Consider the following 23603-nt stretch of genomic DNA (forward strand, 5'->3'; position numbering starts at 1 on the left):
ACCTTCTTCTCCATCTGCTTTCTGCTTGTAAAAGAATCTGCTAGATTTTGTAAAAGAATCTGCTGGGTTAATCCCCTCCTTCCCTCCTTTCTTTTCTTTTCAACCCTCTGTCTCTCGAAAATGTGACAGACTCTTCTGTCTCCTAGTCATTTTATTGTTGTCTCCTCCTGAACTGGTATATTTTCTTCCCTGTCAATACAGGGAAAATTAAAGTTCAGTAAAACTGGGGCCTTGTCAGATGGTTATACTGCAGGCAGGCTGTGCTCCTGGTACACGGTCCCACTTTTAATATCTCACACAGGTTAGCTGGCTGTGAATTGCCACCAGAGGAGAGTGAAAAGATCTTGCAAAATCCTTATCAAGATGTGTCAGATTACATGTTGAACAGATTTAATGTACTTGGAGGTCAGTAACTCGTGGAAACTTAGGAGCCATTAATTTTCATTAAAAGTCTCTGTTAATTGATATTAATTACTGTGGTAGGAGAGGTACAGAAAGCAAGCTAGGGGATTTTTTTTTTTTAATTTTGGAAATTTACAAAATTGTTGGACATAAATGTGTATAATCACTTACCTGTTATGGGGCAAAAAGAGTTGCGGAGTTATCCGACTCTTTGGAAAGTCTAACCATTAGTTTGAACATGAGGCATTGACAGTTTATACCTTTTGCTGGGTCATGCTGATAAACATGACCCAGTCAACTTCCTTTCAACTCTTTGGTTGTGAATAAGTGACCAAGCCCTGGGAGCTGCCATCTCCTAAGGATATTCAGGAGAACTGAATATCCCCAAACAATCTAGTGTGATGATAAAATAAAATCTAATACATAGAAATGATGAATATTTGAGGATTGTGTATTAATGGTTCTGCAAAATAATTAGGCATAAAGGGTAAGCATTTAATTGACAGTACAGTGGCATTACCAGTACCTAGTCAAACCAAGACGTTACAGTTTTCCCTCTCTTGTTTTGATATTTTAAAGATATTGTAAAACAACGATACCCCAATTAAAAAAAAGAAGATATTTATTTCTAGTTGTCAGCATTCAGGATTTTTTTTCCCCCCAAAATCTTGTAATTTAATCTCAGTTCTGTGCTGAGCTCGTTAACACACACACAGTAAAAGACAGAAGCCTTGGCTCAGGCTTCCCAACATCAAGGCCTCCTCTTGACCTAAGCTACACTCAGTTCCTCAAGCTTAAGGTGTCCTGTCTTAGACCAGATGTTTTCTCCTTTCTCCTCACTTTAGTCCCTCAGCACAGGCCTGTGGGTTTCTTGGGTGGCGTGACCATCTAACTTTCCCAGGCCTGTGTTTGCAGTGGAAGCCCTATTGCTCAAAGTGATGGCTGACTGGTGTCAAGAATAACAGTATCGCACTGCTTTCTGGGTTTAGGGTTTGAAAAAAGCCTAAAAGTGATGGGCCTGAGGGAAGCGGTGAAAAGAGAGGGAGTAGGGACAATGAGTTTGTTTCCTATAACAGTGGGTCTTTGAGGCAGAGGAACAGACCAGATTAAAGTTTCGGGCTGGAAGAGCTTGGGTCTTCATCACTGGGGAAAGGAGACCTCTTAGCATCTTCTCTAAACATTGACTTTCCTTTCAATCTCCATTCAAATCAAAGCAAAGCAAAGTAAAGCAAATTGACTTTCTTGATATAAAGCCCAGCCTTAAAGGTATGTGGCCATACCTACAAAATCTCTCAGCTCACTCAGGGGCAATTAACACCCTTTAATGGGGAGAGAGTTCTTTTGCACCATGTAGCTCTGTGAGAGAAGCCTTTTTAGATGTAGGGTTATTGGACAACTGGTCAACCCAATAAGTGACTAACATCAGGCCCTCTCTGTTTTGTTGGGGAATAAGGTTAGAGAGGTGATCCGTAGACTTCAAATTTCATGATTCAATAAAACTTCAAGACAATTTTGAAGACCAAAAGTTTGCCAGCTTACTAGGTTGCCTAGGAAGGAGTGGGGGTGAGGGGCAGAAAACATACCCTTTTCATCTGCATCATTTCAAGAAACAAAGTATGTTTAAACACTAAACCAGTCAGAAGGACAAATTCTCAGAAATAAGGACAGTTCTTTAAATGGAATATATTAGCTTTATAAAAAGACCTCCTACATTGTCCTGATATTTCTTTGTCAAGGTCAGGTGCTTTGGTACCATAGGATTGGAGGGCTCTGTGTCTCTGAACAGTGGGGAGGGAACCACAGAACCGGGAGTTGGGGGTGAGGAAAATGAACTCATGAACATTTGACCTCTGGTGGAAAGTATTTATCATGTCTTGCCCTGCGGGTGGGCCGAATAGGAATGTTGATTCCAAATATTTAAACTTGAGATATAACACATGCTTGCAGTATTGTGTTGCCAGCTAGCTGCCAGTTTTTCAATAATGAGTAGATCTTTTAGATTCATCTTTACATGTTGTTATCGTTTTACTGTTTTCATAAGTAAGAGAAGTTCTGTCATATCAGTAAGATGTATCAGGAACGACATCTTCCTTTGCAGGTATATACCCAACTCTCATTTGTGTAACTAAACGTATATATCATCAACAACCCTGGGCCCTTTGCCTTTGGATTATATTATGTGCTTTTTTTTTTTTTTTTTTTTTTTTTTTTTAAAGTTAGTGAATCATTTGCTTTTCCTGATGCTGTGCCACTTGACAGAAAGTTCAAGTGCCTGGGAGAATAATAATCAGTAGCAAATCAGCTTATGTCTGAATTGCGTCTGTTGGCAATCCATTTGAGGATAATTGAAAATTTTCTGTGTTCATTTTATTTATGGGTTTCCAGGTGAATGCCAAACTCCCAGTTGGGACCCCAGATTACATGGCCCCTGAAGTGTTGACCGTCATGAATGGGGACGGAAAAGGTGCCTATGGCCTAGACTGTGATTGGTGGTCGGTGGGAGTTATTGCTTATGAGATGGTTTATGGAAGGTCCCCATTCACTGAGGGAACCTCAGCCAGAACCTTCAATAACATCATGAATTTCCAGGTAAAGAGACATTATTAGATTTTGAAGTAATATTGAGAAATGTCGTCTAAAATTGTGGAAATGAAAGTTTATAATGTAAACCAGCAGTTCTGGATAATAACAACAACAACTACTTTATATAGCACTTTACGCCAAAAGCGGTTCTAAATGCTTTATTGTATTATATTGACTCTCAGCTGCCAGTAATTGTAAGCTTATGCCATCATTTTATGTACCATTAAAAAAGAAAAACTGCTGCCCATTAATCTAGGATATTTCATTGATTTCAGTGTTGTCAAATGTGAATAAAATGGGAGTCTTAGAATTTGTGAAATATAGTTCATTAACTTGGCTAATCCTCAAACAATCCTGTGAGGTAGATGACATTATTATTTTCATTTTACAGATGAGGAAGCCAAAGCACAGAGTGGTTAAGTAACTTGCCCAAAATAGCACAGGCAGTCTGGCTTTGAAATCCATGTTCTTATATGCTATACTGCTTCTTAGTACTGCTGGCTGTCAAGTATGGTAGTAAAACTCAGACATGGATTAGAAATAGAGCAATAGATACATAAAGTAGAATTAAACCTATTTTCTAATAACTGTATTTGTCACTATAGTAAGCCCATTTCTTAAGGATATGATGAATATCTATGTTTTAGTTTCAACCAAAAGGAAAAAGAGAATGTATTTCACAGGTTTTTATATATCATCCAATTTCTTCCTGGGATGCTTAATGCATATTTTTCTATGTATAGTATACTTTTTGTATGCTTAATACATACATACATTATTTGTTATTCCTGAGTCTACTCCTGAGTTAAAGTTTCCCCTGAGATGATGCCTGGGGCTCATTTGTTTCCTTCATTTCCATCCATTCATTCAGTAACGAGTGAATTGCACTAGGCACTGTTAGGTGTTAGGTACCAGGTTTACAGTGATGAGCAAGAAGGAGAAAGGCCCTCTCGGCCTTCTTTCTCCATCATCACACAGGAATCAAAATATACCGTGTGTGTGCGAAAGCAGAACACGGGGAGCACGCAGGAGGGAGTGAGTGATAGGGTGGGAGAGGGAGGCCGGGAGGTAGGCAGGGAAGAGGGGCTGAGGTTGGGGAGGGCCTTCTGGGCAGAGAGGACAGAGTGATTTGTTCAGACAGCTTTAAATAGCTCATTATTGTTGGATGGCAAACAGCGAGGTGGGGAGTGTAGCTAGATGAGACGGGAGAGGGTACAGGGATCAAGTTATGAAGGGTATTGAACCCTTGCAAGGGAGCTAGGCCTATTGATATGAACAGGCTGTTTATTTTGGGAACATGCCTTTGGTCCCAAGTTAAGAGGGCATAAAACTTCCTTCTTAAAAAAAAAAAAGAAAGAAAGAAAGAAACTTGCATATACGAGAATTACTTTTTTAACTTGGAGACATGAGAAGCTGAATTTGCTAAGGGAATAATAATAATTATTATTTTTTGAAATAGCGGTTTTTGAAGTTTCCAGATGATCCCAAAGTTAGCAGTGAATTACTTGATCTGATCCAAAGTTTGTTGTGTGGCCAGAAAGAGAGACTGAAGTTTGAAGGCCTTTGCTGTCATCCTTTCTTCTCTAAAATCGACTGGAGTAACATTCGAAACTGTAAGTAGAGTCGTGTTCCTTCAATTTCAGTGTTGGGATTAAGAAATGCTTAAGAATGATCTGAAATTACTCTGGCCCACAGAAGCTGGTATAAATTATATAAGTAAGGGTTTTAATTATCTATAGGAGTAGAAAAGGGTAGTGATGTAGCTGTCTTTAGTAATAAGTCTTCTTTAACGTTGTTGGCACAGAACTGGGTCACTTATCAAACTCTGTGTTTATGTGGCCTTTGGAATATTACCCCTCAGTACATTAGAGGTACAGATTGATAGAGATTGAAGGTTGTCACTTGGTTTGACAGAATTTCTTCCCAGAAGAAGAGTGGACCTAACTATTTCATTCACAAGATTAGGAAAAAGACTCAGATTAGGCAAAGTGCCAGGGTTGCTCTGCTAACTGGCCAAGCCTGCCCTAAAGCCATGAATGCCTTGCTGTGTTCATTTGTTTCCCTCTAAAGTATTTGTCTTTGCTCACAAGCGTGTAAAACCTATAATGCACATGCACAGTGGATTCATTCATACATCGCTTTGTTATCAATTAGTGCAGACTAAATTCATTAAAAATAAAGACCTGATTTATTATCAACAAATCCAAAATGCTTGGTGTTTTACAAATTGGTGATTTTTTTTTCAACCTTTTTTTTCTTGGATGTGTTGTTGATTGAATGTGATCTAATGACCTGACCCAGTGATTAGCATAGATTAAGGTCTGTAGGAAAGCAGTTGGCCTGGTTGAGTGTTTGATTTTTAGTGATATCCCTCCTGATAGGGAAATGGAATCCATTTCTAGGTGTCAAAACCAGGCTTCTAGTTGGAGCCGTATTGTAATTATAACCTCTTGTACCTTCAGCTGGAATGTATGAGTTGGGTTAACAGCCAGTATTGTCCAGTTGAAAGCCATTTTGATGGTTTCTCTGACCCCCTGCCAAAAAATTTAATTAAGTAGGCGGTATTTCCATAAATCGCTCTTGGCATTTTTTTTTCTTCTGGGAGCAACATCACTGTATTTTTCAAATCTTTAGGCACCAACCCCCAGATCTCCAAGGTTTCGAGCTTTTAATCAGCAATATGTTTTTTGTTTTTTCTGGCTGCGCCGAGTGGCTTGTGGGATATTTGTTATATCCTGACCAGGGATTGAACCTGAACCCTCAGCAGTGAAAGCACCAAGTCCTACAGGACCACAGGACTGTCAGGGAATTCCGAAGTTCCCGCAGCAATATGTTTTCAGAGTGCTCTTCCTTTTTTTCTTTTGGAAAGATTTGAAACAGTTTCTTTTTGATGCTGCTCAGATGGTTAATCTTTTCTGGCCTTACCTTATCTCTGTAATCTTCTTGAATAAGAAAGTTCATTTTTTTATGCCTGCCCTTGCCGATGGTGTCTAATAATGTATCTTCACTCTAGTAAGTCAGTGAACGGTGATTAATCACACAGGTAACTTTATTCTGTATTTTGGTAAACCTTGATGATGTTTTGGTATCATGTCAGAATTCTCAGATTTCGTTCTAGTCTTTTCCTCTCAGGCTGTTTATTGGTTTTAGGCTTGTTGGGCTTACGAGGGTAAGTACTGTTCTGTAAATTATAATACATAGTGCCCAGGGAGGATATGTGTTGGCGTAGAGCGTGGCCCCTGCTGTCCATCATGAGGCCCGTCTTGTGGAAGGTCATGGTTATCACTGGGATGAGATGACTCTGGGATGGGTCACTGCAGTCTTGGTCATCTTCACACTTGTTCCCTCTACACTTGACTCACCATGTCTCCTGTGGTCCTGCTTAATGTTTCCGTATCCTGATAAGTAGCCACTTAGTTTTTCCTTATCTTTAACACATGTTTGTCCCCCTCCCACACCCAGTTCATATGAGGGAATTCTCACCCAGCTGAATTCTGATTCTTTTTTTAAATTTATTTTTTAAAATAAAAATTGTATATATTTAAGGTGCACAACATAGTGATTTGATACACATACATATACATGGTGGAATGATTACTACAGTGAAGCTAATTAACATAGTTTCCTCCCTCCCTCCCTCCCTCCCTCCCTCCCTCCCTCCCTCCTTCTCTCTCTCTGTCTTTCCCTCCCTCCTTCTCTCTCTCTCTCTTTCCCTCCCTCCCTTTCTTTTTTTCTTTCTTTCTTTCTTTTATGAGAGCACCTGAAATCTGATCTCTTAACAAATTTTCAGTATTCATTACAGTATTATTAAGTGTAGTTATCACACTGTATATTAGATCTCTAGGACTTGTTCATCCTACATCACTCCAACTTTGGACCCTTTGGCCAGAATCTCCCCATTTCCCCCACCTCCCCACCCCTAGTAACCATCTTTCTACTCTGTGCTGCTATGTATTCGACTTTTTTAGATTCCACATATGAGTGAGATCATGTAGTTTTTTTCTTTCCGTGCCTGTCATATTGCCCTTTGCACCATGACCTCCAGGTTCATCCATATTGTTGCAAATGGCAGGATTTCCTTCTTTTTTTTAAGGCTGAGTAATATTCCACCACACATATGTAAATATCCATTCGTCCACTGATGGACACTTAGGTTGTTTCCATATCTTGGCTACTGTGAATAATGCTGTCATGAACGTGAGAGCACAGATAGCTCTTTGAGGTACTGATTTCATTTTCTTTGGGTGTATACCCAGAAGAGGGATTCCTGGATCACATGCTAGTTCTATTTTTAGTTTTCTGAGCAACCTCTATACTGTTTCCATAGTGGCTGCACCAATTTATATTCCTACCAGCAGTGCACAAGGAGTCCCTTTTCTCTACATCCTCGCCAATAGTGATTATATATTATCTTTTTTTCTTTTTTTTTTTTTTTTGCGGTACGCGGGCCTCTCACTGCTGTGGCCTCTCCCGTTGCGGAGCACAGGCTCCGGACGCGCAGGCTCAGCGGCCATGACTCACGGGCCCAGCCGCTCCGCGGCATGTGGGATCTTCCTGGACCGGGGCACAAACCCGTGTCCCCTGCATCGGCAGGCAGACTCTCAACCACTGCGCCACCAGGGAAGCCCCTATCTCTTATCTTTTTGATGACAGCTATCCTAACAGGTATGAGGTGGTATCTCATTGTGGTTCTGATTTGCATTTCCCTGATGATTAGTGATGTTGACCACCTTTTCATATACCTGTTGGTCATTTGTATGTCTTCTTTAGAAAAATGTCTTTTCATGTCTTTTGCCTTGAATCCTGATTCTAAAACTCTAACAGAAACTCTTGGTGTTTTTTTAAAAAATACATTTATTTATTTTATTTATTTACTTTTGGCTGTGTTGGGTCTTCGTTGCTGCACGCGGGCTTTCTCTAGTTGCGACGAGTGGGGGCTACTCTTTATTGTGGTGCGCAGGCTTCTCATTGTGGTGTCTTCTCTCGTTGTGGAGCACAGGCTGTAGGCGTGTGGGCTTCAGTAGTTGTGGCATGTGGGCTCAGTAGTTGTGGCTCATGGGCTCTAGAGTGCAGGCTCAGTAGTTGTGGCACACTGGCTTAGTTGCTCCGCAGCATGTGGGATCTTCCCGGACCAGGGCTCATACCCATGTCCCCTGCATTGGCAGGCGGCTTCTTAACCACTGCGCCACCAGGGAAGTCCCTCTTGACGGTTTTTAAAATATAAGTCCCAATATAGTGGTTCAGAAGAGTCATGAAATATGTTTGCCTTAAAGAAAATTTCTTGTAATTTATTTTCTTTTTAAGATTAATTAATTGATTATTTTAATTTTTATTTCTTGGCCGCATTGTGCAGCTTGCAGGATCTTAGTTCCCTGACCAGGGGTTGAACCCAGGCCCCCGGTAGTGAAAGCACTGAGTCCTAACCACTGGACCATCAGGGAACTCCCAATTTCTTGCAATTTAAATAAACATTTTACTTTGGAATAATATCAGATTTATAGAAAAGTTGCAAAGATAGTGCAGAGAGTTCCCACATACCCTTCTCCAGTTTCTCTTAATGTTAGCATCCTACATAACAATACCACATTTGTCAAAATAGGATTAGCATTAGTACATAACTATTAATTAAACTTCGACTTTATCCCAGTTTCCCCACACATGTCCCTTTTCTGTTCCAGGAATCAACCCAGGGTACCATATTGCAATTAGAATGTTTGCAGTTGATATGACTTACCATGGCTGAGGTGCTTAGTGTAGCTCAGCCAGTGGGTGGGATCTCCATGCCCACTGAGGATTGGTAGGGCCTTTTCCTGGAGGTTCCATGGCATCCCTGACTGCACAGAGTGCTATGGTATTAATTTTCAGTGTCTCCTAGCAGATTTTACTACTTTTCACCAACCTCTGATCCTTGTGTATTTGCAATCAACTCAGGGTTTGTGATTGAAAACGTTGCTGGACTCCATGCCATTTGAGCTATTTTCTACTAGGTAACTCTAACAGAAATTATGCCTTTGTTTAGTCCTGTTTCTCATAGACACACATTGAGTGACTCTCATCAACCAAAGCACTTGAAGTCATTAGGTTTCCCGAGTTCCTAGTTGCTGCTCCAATGCCTTGTGGTTCCAGGCTGTTGAATATTTCCACTTTCTACACACGAGATTGTCCCTTGATGAAAGCAACATTAGCCTTTCTGCTATTTCACCCCTAATGCTTCTTTTTCTTGTTGTAACCAATGAAAGGAAGTAGTGCTTAACACAGCAGGTAATAATCTTCCAAAACTCATTATCTCAAGAGGTGGTCCTGGCAGGATATATAAATGCAATTTAAGAAGGGTCTGGGCAAGTTCATGAGTGACAGAATTGGGAGTGGCTACTGGGAGAAAGTAGGACATGCCTTGGCTTTGACCCCTGAGGTCAGATGGAGCATCTGCACCTTCTTGGGTCCGGCCCCTTGGAGTTGCTGTGGGCAACACCACGTGAATCAGGAATCTGACCTAGTTCAGGAATGTTTATTCTCCCAGCAAGTCAGGAGCTCTCTGATGAGTTACTGTCACTCTCATGGGTTACCGTGCACCTATTACCCTGATGTTTCATTCCCAGCCTCATGTGATCAGATGTAAAGTTGAGTTTTTAGCTGCTTATTGCTATTATTTCAAGGCTGCTTTCCAAGTTTTATTAGGGGACCTCTTAAATATACTAGCTGCCCTGAGCTGTGCAATTCCAGTGATGTTTCAGGTATTGGGCAGGAGTTTGATTGTACCCCCCCGCCTGATTTTCTGAGCTTCTGGAAAGTTGAAGCCAATCAGACCCCCTCTTTCGTGCCTTTGGGGTTATGCCTACCTTTCCTGGCATCACGTACCTGCTCGCGTCAATGGGAGAGTTTTACTGTCAGGTGTGCCCTTCTACTCACATCTTTTTAAATGTCTTCCCCCAAAGGCATAGTGATGTCAATGGAACCAGCACGCTTGCACCTTTCATCCAAACCAGCCACGTCTTGACAGTGAGAAACGCTTAATGAGAGTGTTGATTGTAGATTGTTTCCTAGAGCATCTGTGGCTAATGCTCTAGAGAACTTGTTTTGTCTGTTGCTTATGACTCGGCCTTCTTCTCTTGAATCATCTTCCTTTCACTCTTCTCAGAAAGGCACAGTTCTTGCAAAATTACTCTTGAGTTTCCAGGTCCTTAGCATTTGTTACAGAGAGTATGTTTCATTTCCATCCAGTGGTGACTCAGTGGTGGTCATGTGCTGATCTGCCCTGAGATTTTCCCCTGCTGAAGAGGTTCCTTTGTCGTTGATCATTATTCACTACCTGGCCCCCGAATGGCTGTAGTGAAACCGGAGATGCACAACCCTGTGATTGCTCTATAAACCTGAGGGATGATGGCCTTTGGTTTAAAGGAAAGGGATTCTATGGCTTCCTAGCCTCGGGTGAAATTCTCACTTATTGTTGCGTGTAGAAATCAGCACCGTGAGACTCACTGGGTGTTTTATTTCAGTCCTTCAGTCTGATAGGAAACACTGGTTAAGTAGCAACTGTTCTGTGACAACTACCAGGTATTTAAGTATATTATGCTACATTACTTCAAAACAATTCAGAGGTAAGGATTATTGTACCCATTCTATAGATATGTACACTGTGGTAACTTGTCCCAGGTCATATAGCAAGTGAGAGAGAGGGTCTAGATTTGGGTTGAGGTCTGGGTGGTTCTAGAGCCCATGCTCTTAGAGCAATACCGTACCTGCCTTAGCGTAAATAATTGTTATTAATGATGTTTGTGTTGATGACAAATAATAAACCGCTCTTTAGTCTCTGTGTCTGTTCAAGCACATTTGGAATTTGTAGCAATTTTGAATCTACAAGATTCATCATGATATCTGAGTGCTACATGCTAAGTGCTAAGTGCTATGTGTTATGTTAGGTGCTGTAGCTCTATTGATGAATAAACTTGGATACACCCCTGCTTTCAGGGAACTTACAGTCTAAGTTATAGGTCCCTTGCTTAAATAGAGCGTAGCCCTGTGTTTTTTTTTTTTGTGTGTGGTACGCAGGCCTCTCACTGTTGTGGCCTCTCCCGTTGCGGAGCACAGGCTCCGGAGGCGCAGGTTCAGCGGCCATGGCTCACGGGCCCAGCCGCTCCGCGGCATGTGGGATCCTCCTGGACCGGGGCACGAACCCATGTCCCCTGCATCGGCAGGCGGACTCAACCACTGCGCCACCTGGGAAGCCCCTGTAGTCCCGTTTAAATTTCCATACCACATAGTGGTAGGAAGTTTGGGAATTCCCTGGTGGTCCAGTGGTTAGGACTCTGCACTTTCAGTGCCGTGGACGCAGGTTCAATCACTGGTTGGGGAACTAAGATCCTGCAAGCTGTGTGGTGTGACCAAAAAACCAAAAAAGTAGAAAGTTGAATGCTTAGTAGGTCACCCACTGGCTTACTGAACCACATATGCTTGATCTTAAACAAAATGTAGCCTGTGACCCAGTGACCCCTTCCCCATATACAGCATCCCCTTCTTTCTGCTGATCTATTACCCTCCCCATGCCTCAGAGCTAGCCTGGGAAAGGACCATGTTGGATCGATGACTCTCTTCTAAAATTTTTTTTTAATAAAGCTGTTTTATTTATTTATTTATTTATATTTTACTTATTTATTTTTGGCTGCATTGGGTCTTCGTTGCTGCGCGCAGGCTTTCTCTAGTTGCTGCGAGTGGGGACTACTCTTTGTTGTGGTGCACGTGCTTCTCATTGCAGTGGCTTCTCTTGTGAAGCACAGGCTCTAGGTGCGTGGGCTTCAGTAGTTGTGGCACACAGGCTCAGTAGTTGTGGTGCATGGGCTCTAGAGCGCAGGCTCAGTAGATGTGGTGCAGGGGCTTTGTTGCTCTGTGGCATGTGGGATCTTCCCGGACCAGGGCTCGAACTCGTGTCCCCTGCATTGGCCGGAGGACACTTAACCACTGTGCCACGGGGAAGTCCTCACTTCTAAAATTGTGATTTATAGTCTCAAGGTGAATTGAGAGGACTTGATTCATGTTTTCTGTTTATTCTAGGTTATGTAGTTTCTCAGCCTCGACACTGTTGACATTGAGGACCAGGTAATTATTTGTTCAGGGACTGTTCTGTGAATTGCAGGATGTTTAGCAGCACCCACAGATGCCAGTAGCACTCTGCCCCCTGTGACAACCCAAAATGTCTCCAGACATTTGCCCAGTGTCCCTTGGGGGGTACAGCTGCTCCTAGTTGAGAACCATTGTTTTAGAAGAATTGGTCAGATAGTTACCAGGAGAGAGAATATCACAGTAATCAGAATCACTCAAGACTGCCATTGCTAACCAGCAGTGGAACCGTAATCTGGGGTCAGGGGGACCCTGCTTCACTGAGTGTCGTCCATGGACCAGTGGCATCAGCATCACCGATATCACCTGGGAGCTTGTTAGAGATGCAGAGACTCAGGCTCCCCTCCACCCCAGACCTGCTGAGTCAGAAGCTGCACTTCAGTAAGATCTCTAGGAATAAAATTCCTGTGTGTAGCATTTGTGAAGCCCCGCAAAAGGAGAAAACGAGATCTGTCAGCCTAAGAGTTTCTTGCTCATCTTGGCTGGGTTCTCCTTATTTTTTCCACGGGGCTCAGGGTAAGGGGAGACCGCTTTTTGGCTAAGGACTTCCCCGGGTGGATGGAACTGCTTGGAAATGCTGGATTTTAGGCTCTGCTTTTGACAAATTTAAAGCTTTTCTTTCAGATGGACTGTACGTCCTTCATATCTTTCGAGATGGTGGTTTAACTTAATCTCTTCCTGCTGACAGCAAATAGGTGGTTGTATAAAAGGCATTTGTATGCCTTCTACCCCCTGCCCCCACCATTACTCTTGTCCCATATTTACTTTTTTTCTTTTTAATTGAAGTATATTTTGGTTTGCAATGTTGTGTTGGTTTCAGGTGTACAGCATAGTGATTCAGTATTTTTGCAGATTATATTCTATCATAGGTTATTACAAGATAATCGGTATAACCATATTTACTTTCAATTAATGATGGATTACATTTCCTTCATTATCACTTTTTAGGTGTGTATTATATTGCCGTGCCCTTTACTGAGTACCTACTATGTGCCTAGGGTCCCTGCAAAGCACACTATGCATATTATTGTCCTATTTACTCCTCCTAAAACCTCTATGAGGCAGACACTGTATTTGGGCCCACAGTACAGATGAGGATACTGAGGCCTAAAGAGATGAAGCCACTGGCAAAGGGCCAGTAGTTGAACCAGTAGTTGGCAGTGGTAGGAGTCTAACTCAGGTCTCCCTGACTCCAAATTCACTTTGCTTTTTTTTGGGCTGCACCGTGCAGCTAGTGGGATCTTAGTTCCCTGACCAGGGATTGAACCCAGGCCCTTGGCAGTGAGAACGTCCTAACCACTGGACCGCTAGGGAATTCCCAAGTTCACTTTGCTTTTTTAAAATTTATTTGAAAAAGCAGTACAGCCCATGATAAAAAAAAAAAAATTCAAGCAACACAGAAGGTTAAATAGTGAAAAATTGTCTCCTTCCCACCGCACACCCAGTGCCTCTCCCTAAAGTGAACCATTATTGTCAATTTCTTGTGTAACTTTCCAAGACATTCTGTATGCTAGTATAAACACCAGTATAGTCTGTACTCAACGGCATTGTTATACTGCCTCCTAAGAATTCCGGAGTTTTTATTGTCAGGCTGTTTTCCTGCATCATTGAAATAAATGAAGGAGAAGTCTTTGTACAATCCCAACATGTTTATGCTTTGAATTGGCCATCCCGACGTTGAGTTCTGATGAGTGGTTCTCTCTTCTCAAATGAAAACCCCTTATGGTTTTGACAAGCGTATTTCATTTATTTCTTTTGGTGTTCTGCTTTTAGAATAGCATTATCTCAGTGACTTGTACATTGTGTGTGTATGTGTGTTGGTTTTGAGCCTTTTAAAGGTCTGCTGGTTTTGGGGTTCCTAGCAGTTGAGCAGGTTTCTGGCCATGTTTTGATTTCCAAGCTAGTTGGAGGAGGACAGCAGATGCACTTCTCTGTTAGCCTGGGTTGGCCTTTAAATGTATCTCCCTGTGCGACACCCACCCAGTCACTTCAGGGGCTGGAGGAAATGAGGAAGGGGAACTGGGGGTGTTTGGGGGATCAGCGTGAGGGAGAGGAGGGTAGAAGGGCAAGGGGATGGTATAGTGATGGCAGAAACTCAATTTACTGGACCAGGAGCATGTGGGCACCACCTGCTAAAACATAAAAAAGGAATAATGGGGACGTGGTCAGTAGTTCTTACAGGCTAAGAGATATACAGGGAAATATTTGTATGTCTCTTGGGGATTGTTCTGCTCTTTAAAAAAAATATTTTATAGAGTAAGTTATTGATAAGAGAAAATAGGCTAAAAAGAGCTAAAAGCAGGGAATTTCCTGGTGGTCCAGTGGTTAGGACTTGGCACTTTCATTTCCGGGGCTCCGGGTTCAATCCCTGGTCATGGAACTAAGATCCTGCAAGCCACACATTGGGGCCAAAAAAAAAAAAGCTAAATGCATATGGATTAGGATTCTAGGATCTCCCCCTCTAGTCTGAATTTAGAAGCTACCTCCAGAGAGGTTAAAAATATGTAATATTCCACTTTATTCCAAGATAAATTGAGATGGCTTACTTTAGAGATAATTGCAATACTAAAATGAGAAAAATAAATAAATGAAAAAATCTGGGTGAAGGGAGTATCAGGGTAAGGAAATAGAGTCAGGGTTAACGGTAATAACAAACAAATTCCTGTTACATTGGTAGACGGGGACGGATTTGGGATCCTCATCCTCCTAGTGGCCAAAGCAAAAAGGAGAATATGAACAGTTGTAAGAGCTTCAGTCCCATGAGAAAAAAATCCAGAATGGTGTGCTCAGAAAAGACTCAGTTTTCTGATACTGAACCCTGAGGAATTTCAACATGGGGTTCCCCAAAATGAGACCCCTTGTGACGTGGTGGAGCACACCCCTCTAATACGTGCCCTGGGGATTTCCCTATGACCGCTTCTTATGGTGCCTCTTAGTGTAAGCCAGTGCTGCAGTGCTAAATTCCATTTCAGAAAATCATTTCTAAATGAGGCAAATTCATGCCTTTCCTGGGAGAAGATGGGAAATGAGGAGGAATAGGTTTGTTAGAGAGCCCGTAAATTGCAGTCCTCAACCCTTCAATTCTCACTTGCTCGGAAGGTTTTCCAGGAAACATGGAAATGATTTGGCTAAAGATTCAACATTATATTAAACATCTGGGACTCTATTCAGCAGCCAGCTTTCCAGTCAATTCTGTGAAGTGCGGCGATTGCATTTACGCTCGTTTTCCGAGGGCAGAGTTCGGACAGAACTAAGGAGGGAGGCTGGCAGGAGTCAGGAGAGATCAGAGCTGGACGACAAACCGTGGGAGGTCCAGGTGGCTCGTGACCACTGAGGGTTTGGGAACAAATTTCAGTGTCTTCACTTTAGAAAAGAGTGCCCAACTCTGTTGGTCCCTGGGGATGGAAAGAAAAGGATAACATTCAACCACAGCATCAGCAGTTCGGGGACCAAGACCCACCATTCCTAGCCTTCAAAATTCTGACTAACAATGGACACGCACAAAGAACCGATAGCCACACAGGGACCAAAATAGCCACTTTACTCTTGGCAAGGGGGGCGCTCAAAAGCCTTTGATGCGGGTCTCCGGTAAATTTACGCCCTACCAGAGGAGCGTGGTGGGCCTTCTCTCATGGACAGGGAGGCCTCGCCCCAGTGGGCCTGGTGGGTAAGGAGGACAAGAGCCGTCCGATGGCCGAGTGCCCGCCAGGCCTGGGTGTAGGCAGTAACCTAGGAAGCGTTGAGCCCGCTTCTTGCTTTTGAGGCACGGTAACCCTGTCTCCGGTACAACAGCCTGATAAATGCCCAGCTCTGCTGAGTCAGATGAGTTCCTCCTTCCTTAGGTGAGGAGTGAGTCAAGGGCTGAGACTAGATGTGTTCATTCATGGGGTGAAGGAGCCTGAGTGGAAGCTCCTTAGACCAGGAAACGATTGGGGACAAAATATTCTCCCGTCCCAATGGTTGGAAGCAGCTTTATTGAGAAATAATAGGTCGACAATAAGCACATGTATTTCAGGTGCACAGTTTAAATTTTGACATATGTATATACCTGTGAAAAAATCACCACACTCAGGATAATGAACATCCGTCACCGCCTAAAGTTTCTTCGCGCCCCTTTGTAACCCTTCCCTACCACCCTCCCCCCAGTGTCACCTCAGGTAATGACTGATCTGCCTTCTCTCACTGTACTTATATATTTTTTTAATTTTTAAATTTTTTTGGCTGCATTGCATGGCTTGCGGGACCTTGGCTCCCCAACCAGAGATCGAACCTGGTCCTTCATTTGGGAAAAGCATGGAGTGAAAGCACAGAGTCCTAACCACTGGACCACCAGGGAATTCCCTCTCCCTGTAGTTTAGTTTGTATTTTCTAAACGTTATATAAGTTGAGTCATAGAATATGTTCTTATTTAGCCTGGTTTCTTTCGTTCAACATCATTGTTCTGAGATTCATCCATGTTATAGCATGTATCGTAGTTCATTGTATGGATATACCACATTTTGTTTATCCGTTCATCTGCTGATAGACATTTGAGTTGTTTCTTTGAAATATAGCTTCTATGAGCAAGTCTGTGGACATGTGCATTCATGTCTCTTGGGTAAGTATCTAGGATTAGAATGGCCAGATCATATGGTAGGTGTATGCTTCACTTTTTAAGAAACTGCCAAACTCTTCTAAGTGGTTGTGTCGTTTTACATTCCCACTGACAATGTGGGAGAAATCCAGTTCCTCCACATCTTGCCAACCCTCCAACAGGTGGATTTAAAGGCACTCATAACTTGGAGTATAGTTAGCTGTGGAGATAGGCTTACATTTTTGCATTTTTTTAAATTAAAAAATTCTGTATATATATATATAATTTTTTTCCCCACGCCATTAACTTGACAAAGAAGCCAGGTCGTTGTCTTATAGAATATCCCCACATTTGTCTCTTTGCTTCTTCCGTAGGGGCTGATGGTGGTGGGTGGTGTTTTTCCCGCCCCTGTAAACTGGAAAGTAGCCCCCAAAGCTAAAATAGAATCTGAGTTGACTTTTCTGACAAGTGTATCTAGTAGAGGGGCTTCTCCTGGCCGAAGATGGGACAACATAAGCATCATAAAGACTGCAGTGGCTTGAAACCCATGACATATATGAAAATTCACTCGTTCATAGTGGCAACTGAAAAAAGAAGTCTCATTGGTCACTTCTGGCGGTTGCTAAGGGGCCCCCCCACCTCAGTACTCTGAATGTTGCTTAGTATAGGGAAAGAACCGAGCATTTATCCCGCCTTCATATTTGAACTATATTCCAGGGTAACCAAATTGTTAATGTGCTAATAGACGTAGAAAGAATGACGAAATTAGAAAACCACCATTTTTCAGCCCTTAATAAAATAATGATTCTAGGCAGTGATCATCCATGGTTGCTGAGATATGTAGTGAAAGATGGGAGGGAGCCTCATGGGGGAGCGACCACGCTGATCTCACTGGACCCCATGGATCATTCTTAACATCACACAAAGAAAGATAAGCAGACATGTGTGCCCTCTAATGTCATGGACTAGTAAGTAGGCAACACATCCTGGGGAGTATTCTCGTCAAGAGAAATCGAGGGCTTCCCTGGTGGTGCAGTGGTTGAGAGTCCGCCTGCCGATGCAGGGGACACGGGTTCGTGCCCCGGTCCAGGAGGATCCCACATGCCGCGGAGCGGCTGGGCCCGTGAGCCATGGCCGCTGAGCCTGCGCATCCGGAGCCTGTGCTCTGCAACGGGAGAGGCCACAACAGTGAGAGGCCCGCGTACCGCAAAAAAAAAAAAAAAAAAAAAAAAAGAGAAATCGAATATGAGTGTACAGATGGCCCTGGATTTAACTGCCAGTTTCCAGGAAACATGGGGACAGAGAAACGTGTTAAATGATGTCACAAGGATACAATCAACCAAGTCCAGAATGTGGGAAATTCTACAGGGACACTGTGATCCAGTTTCTTAAACCAATAAATACTATTAAAAAAAAAAAAGGTCAGTGATTATAGATTGAGACGTACCAACTACATCAGTGTGTGAACCTTGGTTGGATCCTGAGTCAGACAAATCAAATGTAAAGAGATATTATGGGGACAACTGCAGAAAATTGAACAAGAACATGGTATTAGATAATGTTAAGGAGTTACTATTAATTTTTTGGGTGTGATGAAGGTATTATGGTCATGGTTTTTAAAAGTCCTTATCTGTTAGAGCAGTGGTTCTTAACTGGAGGCAATTTGGCAGTGTCTGGAGGCATTTTTGGTTGCCATGACTTGCGGTGGCATTGGCACCTAGTGGGTAGAGGTCAGGGACGCTGCTAAACATCCTACCATACACATGGCAGCCCTCTACAACAAAGCATTCTCTAATCCGGATGTCGGTGATGCCACAGTTGAGAAACCCTAAGTTAGGGATATCTGCTTCAGTAATTGAGGGTGAAATTATTATGACGTCTGGGGTTTGCTTTTTTGGCAGAGGGGGGTTTTACATTTTTGTTCATCTGAATATATATTCTAATAATTCTTTCAACGTAGCCTGTGGTTGATAAATCTCTTGAATCTCTGAATGTTAAAAAGATATTTATTTTACCCTGTCACTTGAATGCTCATTTAGCCATTGGCACTTCGGTTCAAAATGATTGATGGTAGAGAACAGGCAGGAACATTTTTTCTGTTTTCTTCATAGATACATTTCAAGCACCTGGAACCATGACTGAAAAATAATAGTTGTTCCATTATAATTTTTTGATGAATGAGTGACTTTCATCATTGCTTTTTATGAGCATTGTGTATGAGTTAGCTATGGATATCTTTATTCTTTTACCTTGTTCTCCATCTAGCATGTACAAATACATGTATTTGCTTTTTTTAAAAAAATAAATAAATTTATTTATTTATTTTTGGCCACGTTGGGTCTTCTTTCCTGTGCAAGGGCTTTCTCTAGTTGTGGTGAGCAGGGGCTACTCTTCCTTGCCGTGCGCGGGCTTCTCATTGTGGTGGCTTCTCTTGTTGTAGAGCATGGGCTCTGGGTGTGCAGGCTTCAGTAGTTGTGGCATGCAGGCTTTTCTCTGGTTGCAGTGAGTGGGGGCTACTCTTCATTGTGGTGCGCAGGCTTCTCATTGCGGTGGCTTCTCTTGTTCCGGAGCACGGGTTCTAGGCAACCGGGCTTCAGTAGTTGTGGCACGCGGGCTCTAGAGCACAGGCTCAGTAGTTGTGGTGCACAGGCTCAGTAGTTGTGGCATGCGGGCTCTAGAGCATAGGCTCAGTAGTTGTGGCTCACAGGCTGTAGAGGGTAGGCTCAATAGTTGTGGCGCACGGGCTTAGTTGCTCCACGGCATGTGGGATCTTCCCCAACCAGGGCTCGAACCCGTGTCCCCTGCATTGGTAGGCGGATTCTTAACCACTGCGCCACCAGGGAAGCCCTTTTGCTTGTTTTCATTGTAGTTTTTTTTTTTTTTTTTTTAGGAACTGTTTAGAGCTGTGTACCTAGGTCTTTGTATTCTTTCCATTCAGCACTTGGATGGTACTTTTCATATGAAACATATCTTTCTTCCCCTCTGGAAAATAATTTTTTGTTGTTTCTTTGATAACTTGCTATTTTGGGGTATGCTTTTAATAATCGGCGCACGTGCAAATAAAATAGGGGTGGGGATGAGATGAAACGAGAACGTTACAAGCTGTTGAGGGCATGCAGGAGTTAATTTTACTCCCGTACCACTTTGGTGCATGCGAAAATTTTCATAATAAAAACTTAAATTTAAAAAATGTTGGAGGAAACCACCCCCCCCCCCCACAAATGTTGGAGAAAAGGATACCACAGAGGTCTTGAGGGTAGAAAAGAATGAATCTAATGTGATGTGTCCTTAAGTGTAGGTAATTCAAGGGGGAAGGTGCTGGAAGGGAAAGTTGTTGGGGTCTAGAGCAAGCAGGTCCCGGGAAACGGAAGCCCATGAACTATTGTACAAGTGTGCTCTGGGGGCCTCCACCTGCGCCCCACACTGGATGTATCCACACCCAGCTTTGCAGAGAAATACGGTCATGACTAGTTGCAGTTTTTTTTTTTTTTTTTTTTTTTTTTGTAGTACGCAACCCTCTCACTGTTGTGGCCTCTCCCGTTGCGGAGCATAGACTCCAGATGCGCAGGCTCAGCGGCCATGGCTCACGGGCCCAGCCACTCCGCGGCATGTGGGATCTTCCCGGACCGGGGCACGAACCCGTGTCCCCTGCATCGGCGGGTGGACTCTCAACCACTGCGCCACCAGGGAAGCCCTACTAGTTGCAGTTTGAAAAGATTCTCTTTGAGTGTTTCCATCCTATGTAGGTGTTTCCCAGGTCGCTGTTTACCTAGACCAAAAGGGAGGGGGGAAAACAAAGTGATGCTACGACGTTAGAAGGCTGGTGGAAGTGTGATCCAGAATTGAGAGGAAGCATCCCTAAAAGGATAATTCTGTGGGAAAACATAAGTAGTTTACCAAAAACTCGATATTAAGCAACCTTTAGGAATATGGCTTTTAAGAATGGCGAGATTCAGACAGCACACAACTCCATCGAGATCTTATATCTGCCCCCAGAGAGGAAACCTGCTTAGTTGTTGGCAGCCAAGCCCTGGCATCCTTGAGATTGATGGATGGAAGCATCCTTTAGTAATGCTAAAACTTCCTTATTCATTTACTTTGGAGACACCATTGTAAAAATTGATGACCAGCCAAATCAACATTACCTTAAAGTCTTTTTATGGCTCTTTTGGGAAGCAAAGACGTGGGATAATTTTTTATTTACTCAAGTCTATTGGAAACTGGATCCGATTTGTCTTCTTTTTACACTGCATATACAGTGGGCTGTTTGGACAAGTTATATCTGACCACTTCCTGCGCGGAGGGGAGAAAGTCGAGGGCTTGCGTGAGGCTCAGGAGATATATAGTCTGTTCTCATGGGCTCAATTACTTACGTGTATTTAGTAGCTAGCTCTACTTGCCTGTCCCTTAATTTATTCTCTTTGTTCATTCCCATGAGATCTCTGATATTGGATATCTCGCTCTTTCTATTGCAACCTTTTTCTCGCGCAGTTGTTCCTATTGTAAGAGTCGGTCATTGATATTCCTAAAATCTCTGCTCTTGCATCAGTTGTCACATTTTTTGCCATGCCTCCTGTTAATCCACGTCCTCTCCCTTTCTGTTACCACTTCCTTAGTATAGAATTTGTCACGTTAACTATTGTAGACCTGTCCTTCAGCAGTTCCTAGCATCGACCTCTTTCTGCCATCACTGTTGAAGTGATCTTATCAGTCTCAGGCACTGACACCAGCCCAGCACTCTTAAACTCTCTCTAATAATCCCTTCTGTCAATCCAATCTAGGATATCCCCCCTTCAAGGTCCAGCCAGGATTTCACTTGCATTTACTTCCCAGCCTCATTACCCACAGCTTTCTTGGGCTGCTGTTCCCTGGCTTTTCTAAAGTAGCACTCATCCCCACTGCAGCCCGTGAAGACATCTTTTAACTAACTCTCGAGATTCAATCACCTCCATGGCACAGGAACACACAAAACTCAGTGTATCTCCATCAGCAATACACGATGGCCATCATTCTGTTTACACACTCTTCACTTTTCACAGCCTCATCTTGACCTCTAAACAATGCAAACAGCCTCCTCTTCACTTAGTTGGCAGTTCTGTCTTCATCATGTAGATAAGTGTGATCACATTGGTGCCTCAGATTTTAACGAACTGGAAGACAGCTAACTTTTAGGTAGTCTTTCTTTTAGATTTGAACGTAGCATATAATTAATCAATTGAGTACTTTTTATTTATTTTTTAAGGTGTGGAACACCATGGTAGATAGAATGAACTTGAAAATGTTTTTGATTTAATATCATTGAATGCCCACTGCGTTCTAGGCACTGTCCTGATTCATGATATCACACGGTATTTATTCATGTGCCTTTGTCTTTTCTGACACTATGTTGTCTGTTATTCATCTTCTAACTCAGCCACACACAACCCAGCACCAGTGTCCGTAACCCATAGTGATGATTGAACGTCATGGGAGTTTTATGAGCTATATCTAGGTTCAGGTTTTTGTTTTTGTTTTTAACGTGCCAATTCCTCATGACTAAATTGGGTACTCTGAGTTCCCTGAAGTGGTGTGTGGCATGAACTATCCCATTAGGTCTAAAAAATTATCCCACATCTAAGGTTCTTGTTGTTGATTCATTCCTTTCACAATATAGATATGAACCCTTGAATCAGGACAGATGGGTACTGTTCTAGGTGTTAGGTGTATAATGGTGAACACAGCGTCGTCTTTCGCCTCGTGGAGCTTGTGTTCCAGCGGGGAAAGCAGATGATCAACACTAGACCAAAATTAGAAAAATCTTTTGCGTTTTTAATATTCATGTTTGTCTGGTATGCTGAGAAGTTAAAAGTTTGAATGGGAAAAATGGAGCTCAGTGGAGCATGTTAGAAAGAAGTAGGGCCGAGAGGATGAATCCTTTTGCCTCTCCTTTCCTTGTTTTTTTTTTTTTCCTTCGTGAATAGTTTTGAAGACAATACATTCCTCGCCCCCCCACCCCGCCCCGCCAAGCTTCTAATGAATGTCAGGATTTTAAAAAGGAGAGAATTTATAGGAGGGAGATTAACTACAGTTCTTAAAATAGCTCTTTGTTTCTGAAAACCTTGTTCTGCCATCTATCTTATAAGTGTGGGGGAGAGGGACCCTCCAGAATGTACTTGTATAGCCCCTGTCACTGAGGAAAATGTGCCCTGATGTGACCTCAAGCATAGGCTGATTTATTTTAAAAGTATATAGGGAGGGCTTCCCTGGTGGCGCAGTGGTTGAGAGTCCGCCTGCCGATGCAGGGGACGCGGGTTCGTGCCCCGGTCCGGGAAGATCCCACATGCCGCAGAGCGGCTGGGCCCGTGAGCCATGGCCGCTGAGCCTGCGCGTCCGGAGCCTGTGCTCCGCAGCGGGAGAGGCCACAGCAGTGAGAGGCCCGCGTACCGCAAAAAAAAAAAAAAGAAAAAAAAAGTATATAGGGAAAGGTTTTTTCCTTTTTTTTTTTTTTTAGTGCCTTTTACTAATGAACAGATCTTAATGTATGACTTCTTATTTGTCATTATTGAATGTAGTGAGCATGTTGGGGGGTGAGATGGTGATTTCATTATACTCTATCAGGAAATATTAATATAGGCACTCATTAACATATTTTTCAGACAGAACAATCTCTACTTTTAAAGCCTCTTCATTTAACTCAAACATCCAGTAACTTCTTCATGGCCTGTATTATCCCAGGTGCACTCTTTGCAAGAGCCATTTTCTAGTAGTTTAATTATATATCTTTTTTTTTTAACATCTTTATTGGAGTATAATTGCTTTACAGTGGTGTGTTAGTTTCTGCTTTATAACAAAGTGAATCAGTTATACATATACATACGTTCCCATATCTCTTCCCTCTTGTGTCTCCCTCCCTCCCACCCTCCCTATCCCACCCACCTAGGTGGTCACAAAC

General features: G+C 42.7%; 1 protein-coding gene across 1 annotated transcript in view; it reads left to right on the forward strand.

The window, feature by feature from the left end:
* CIT (citron rho-interacting serine/threonine kinase) overlaps positions 1-23603 on the forward strand; it is a gene marked incomplete at its 5' end in the record, with an annotated part of 168347 nt that overhangs the window by 37317 nt on the left and 107427 nt on the right. The window contains 2 exons of the mRNA XM_079718132.1: positions 2788-2991; positions 4445-4598. Coding sequence (XP_079574258.1) covers positions 2788-2991; positions 4445-4598 — 358 coding nt within the window. The remainder of the gene's footprint in view (positions 1-2787; positions 2992-4444; positions 4599-23603) is intronic.

This window comes from Hyperoodon ampullatus (genome assembly GCF_949752795.1).
Source record: "Hyperoodon ampullatus genome assembly, chromosome: 13".
Taxonomy (NCBI): domain Eukaryota; kingdom Metazoa; phylum Chordata; class Mammalia; order Artiodactyla; family Ziphiidae; genus Hyperoodon; species Hyperoodon ampullatus.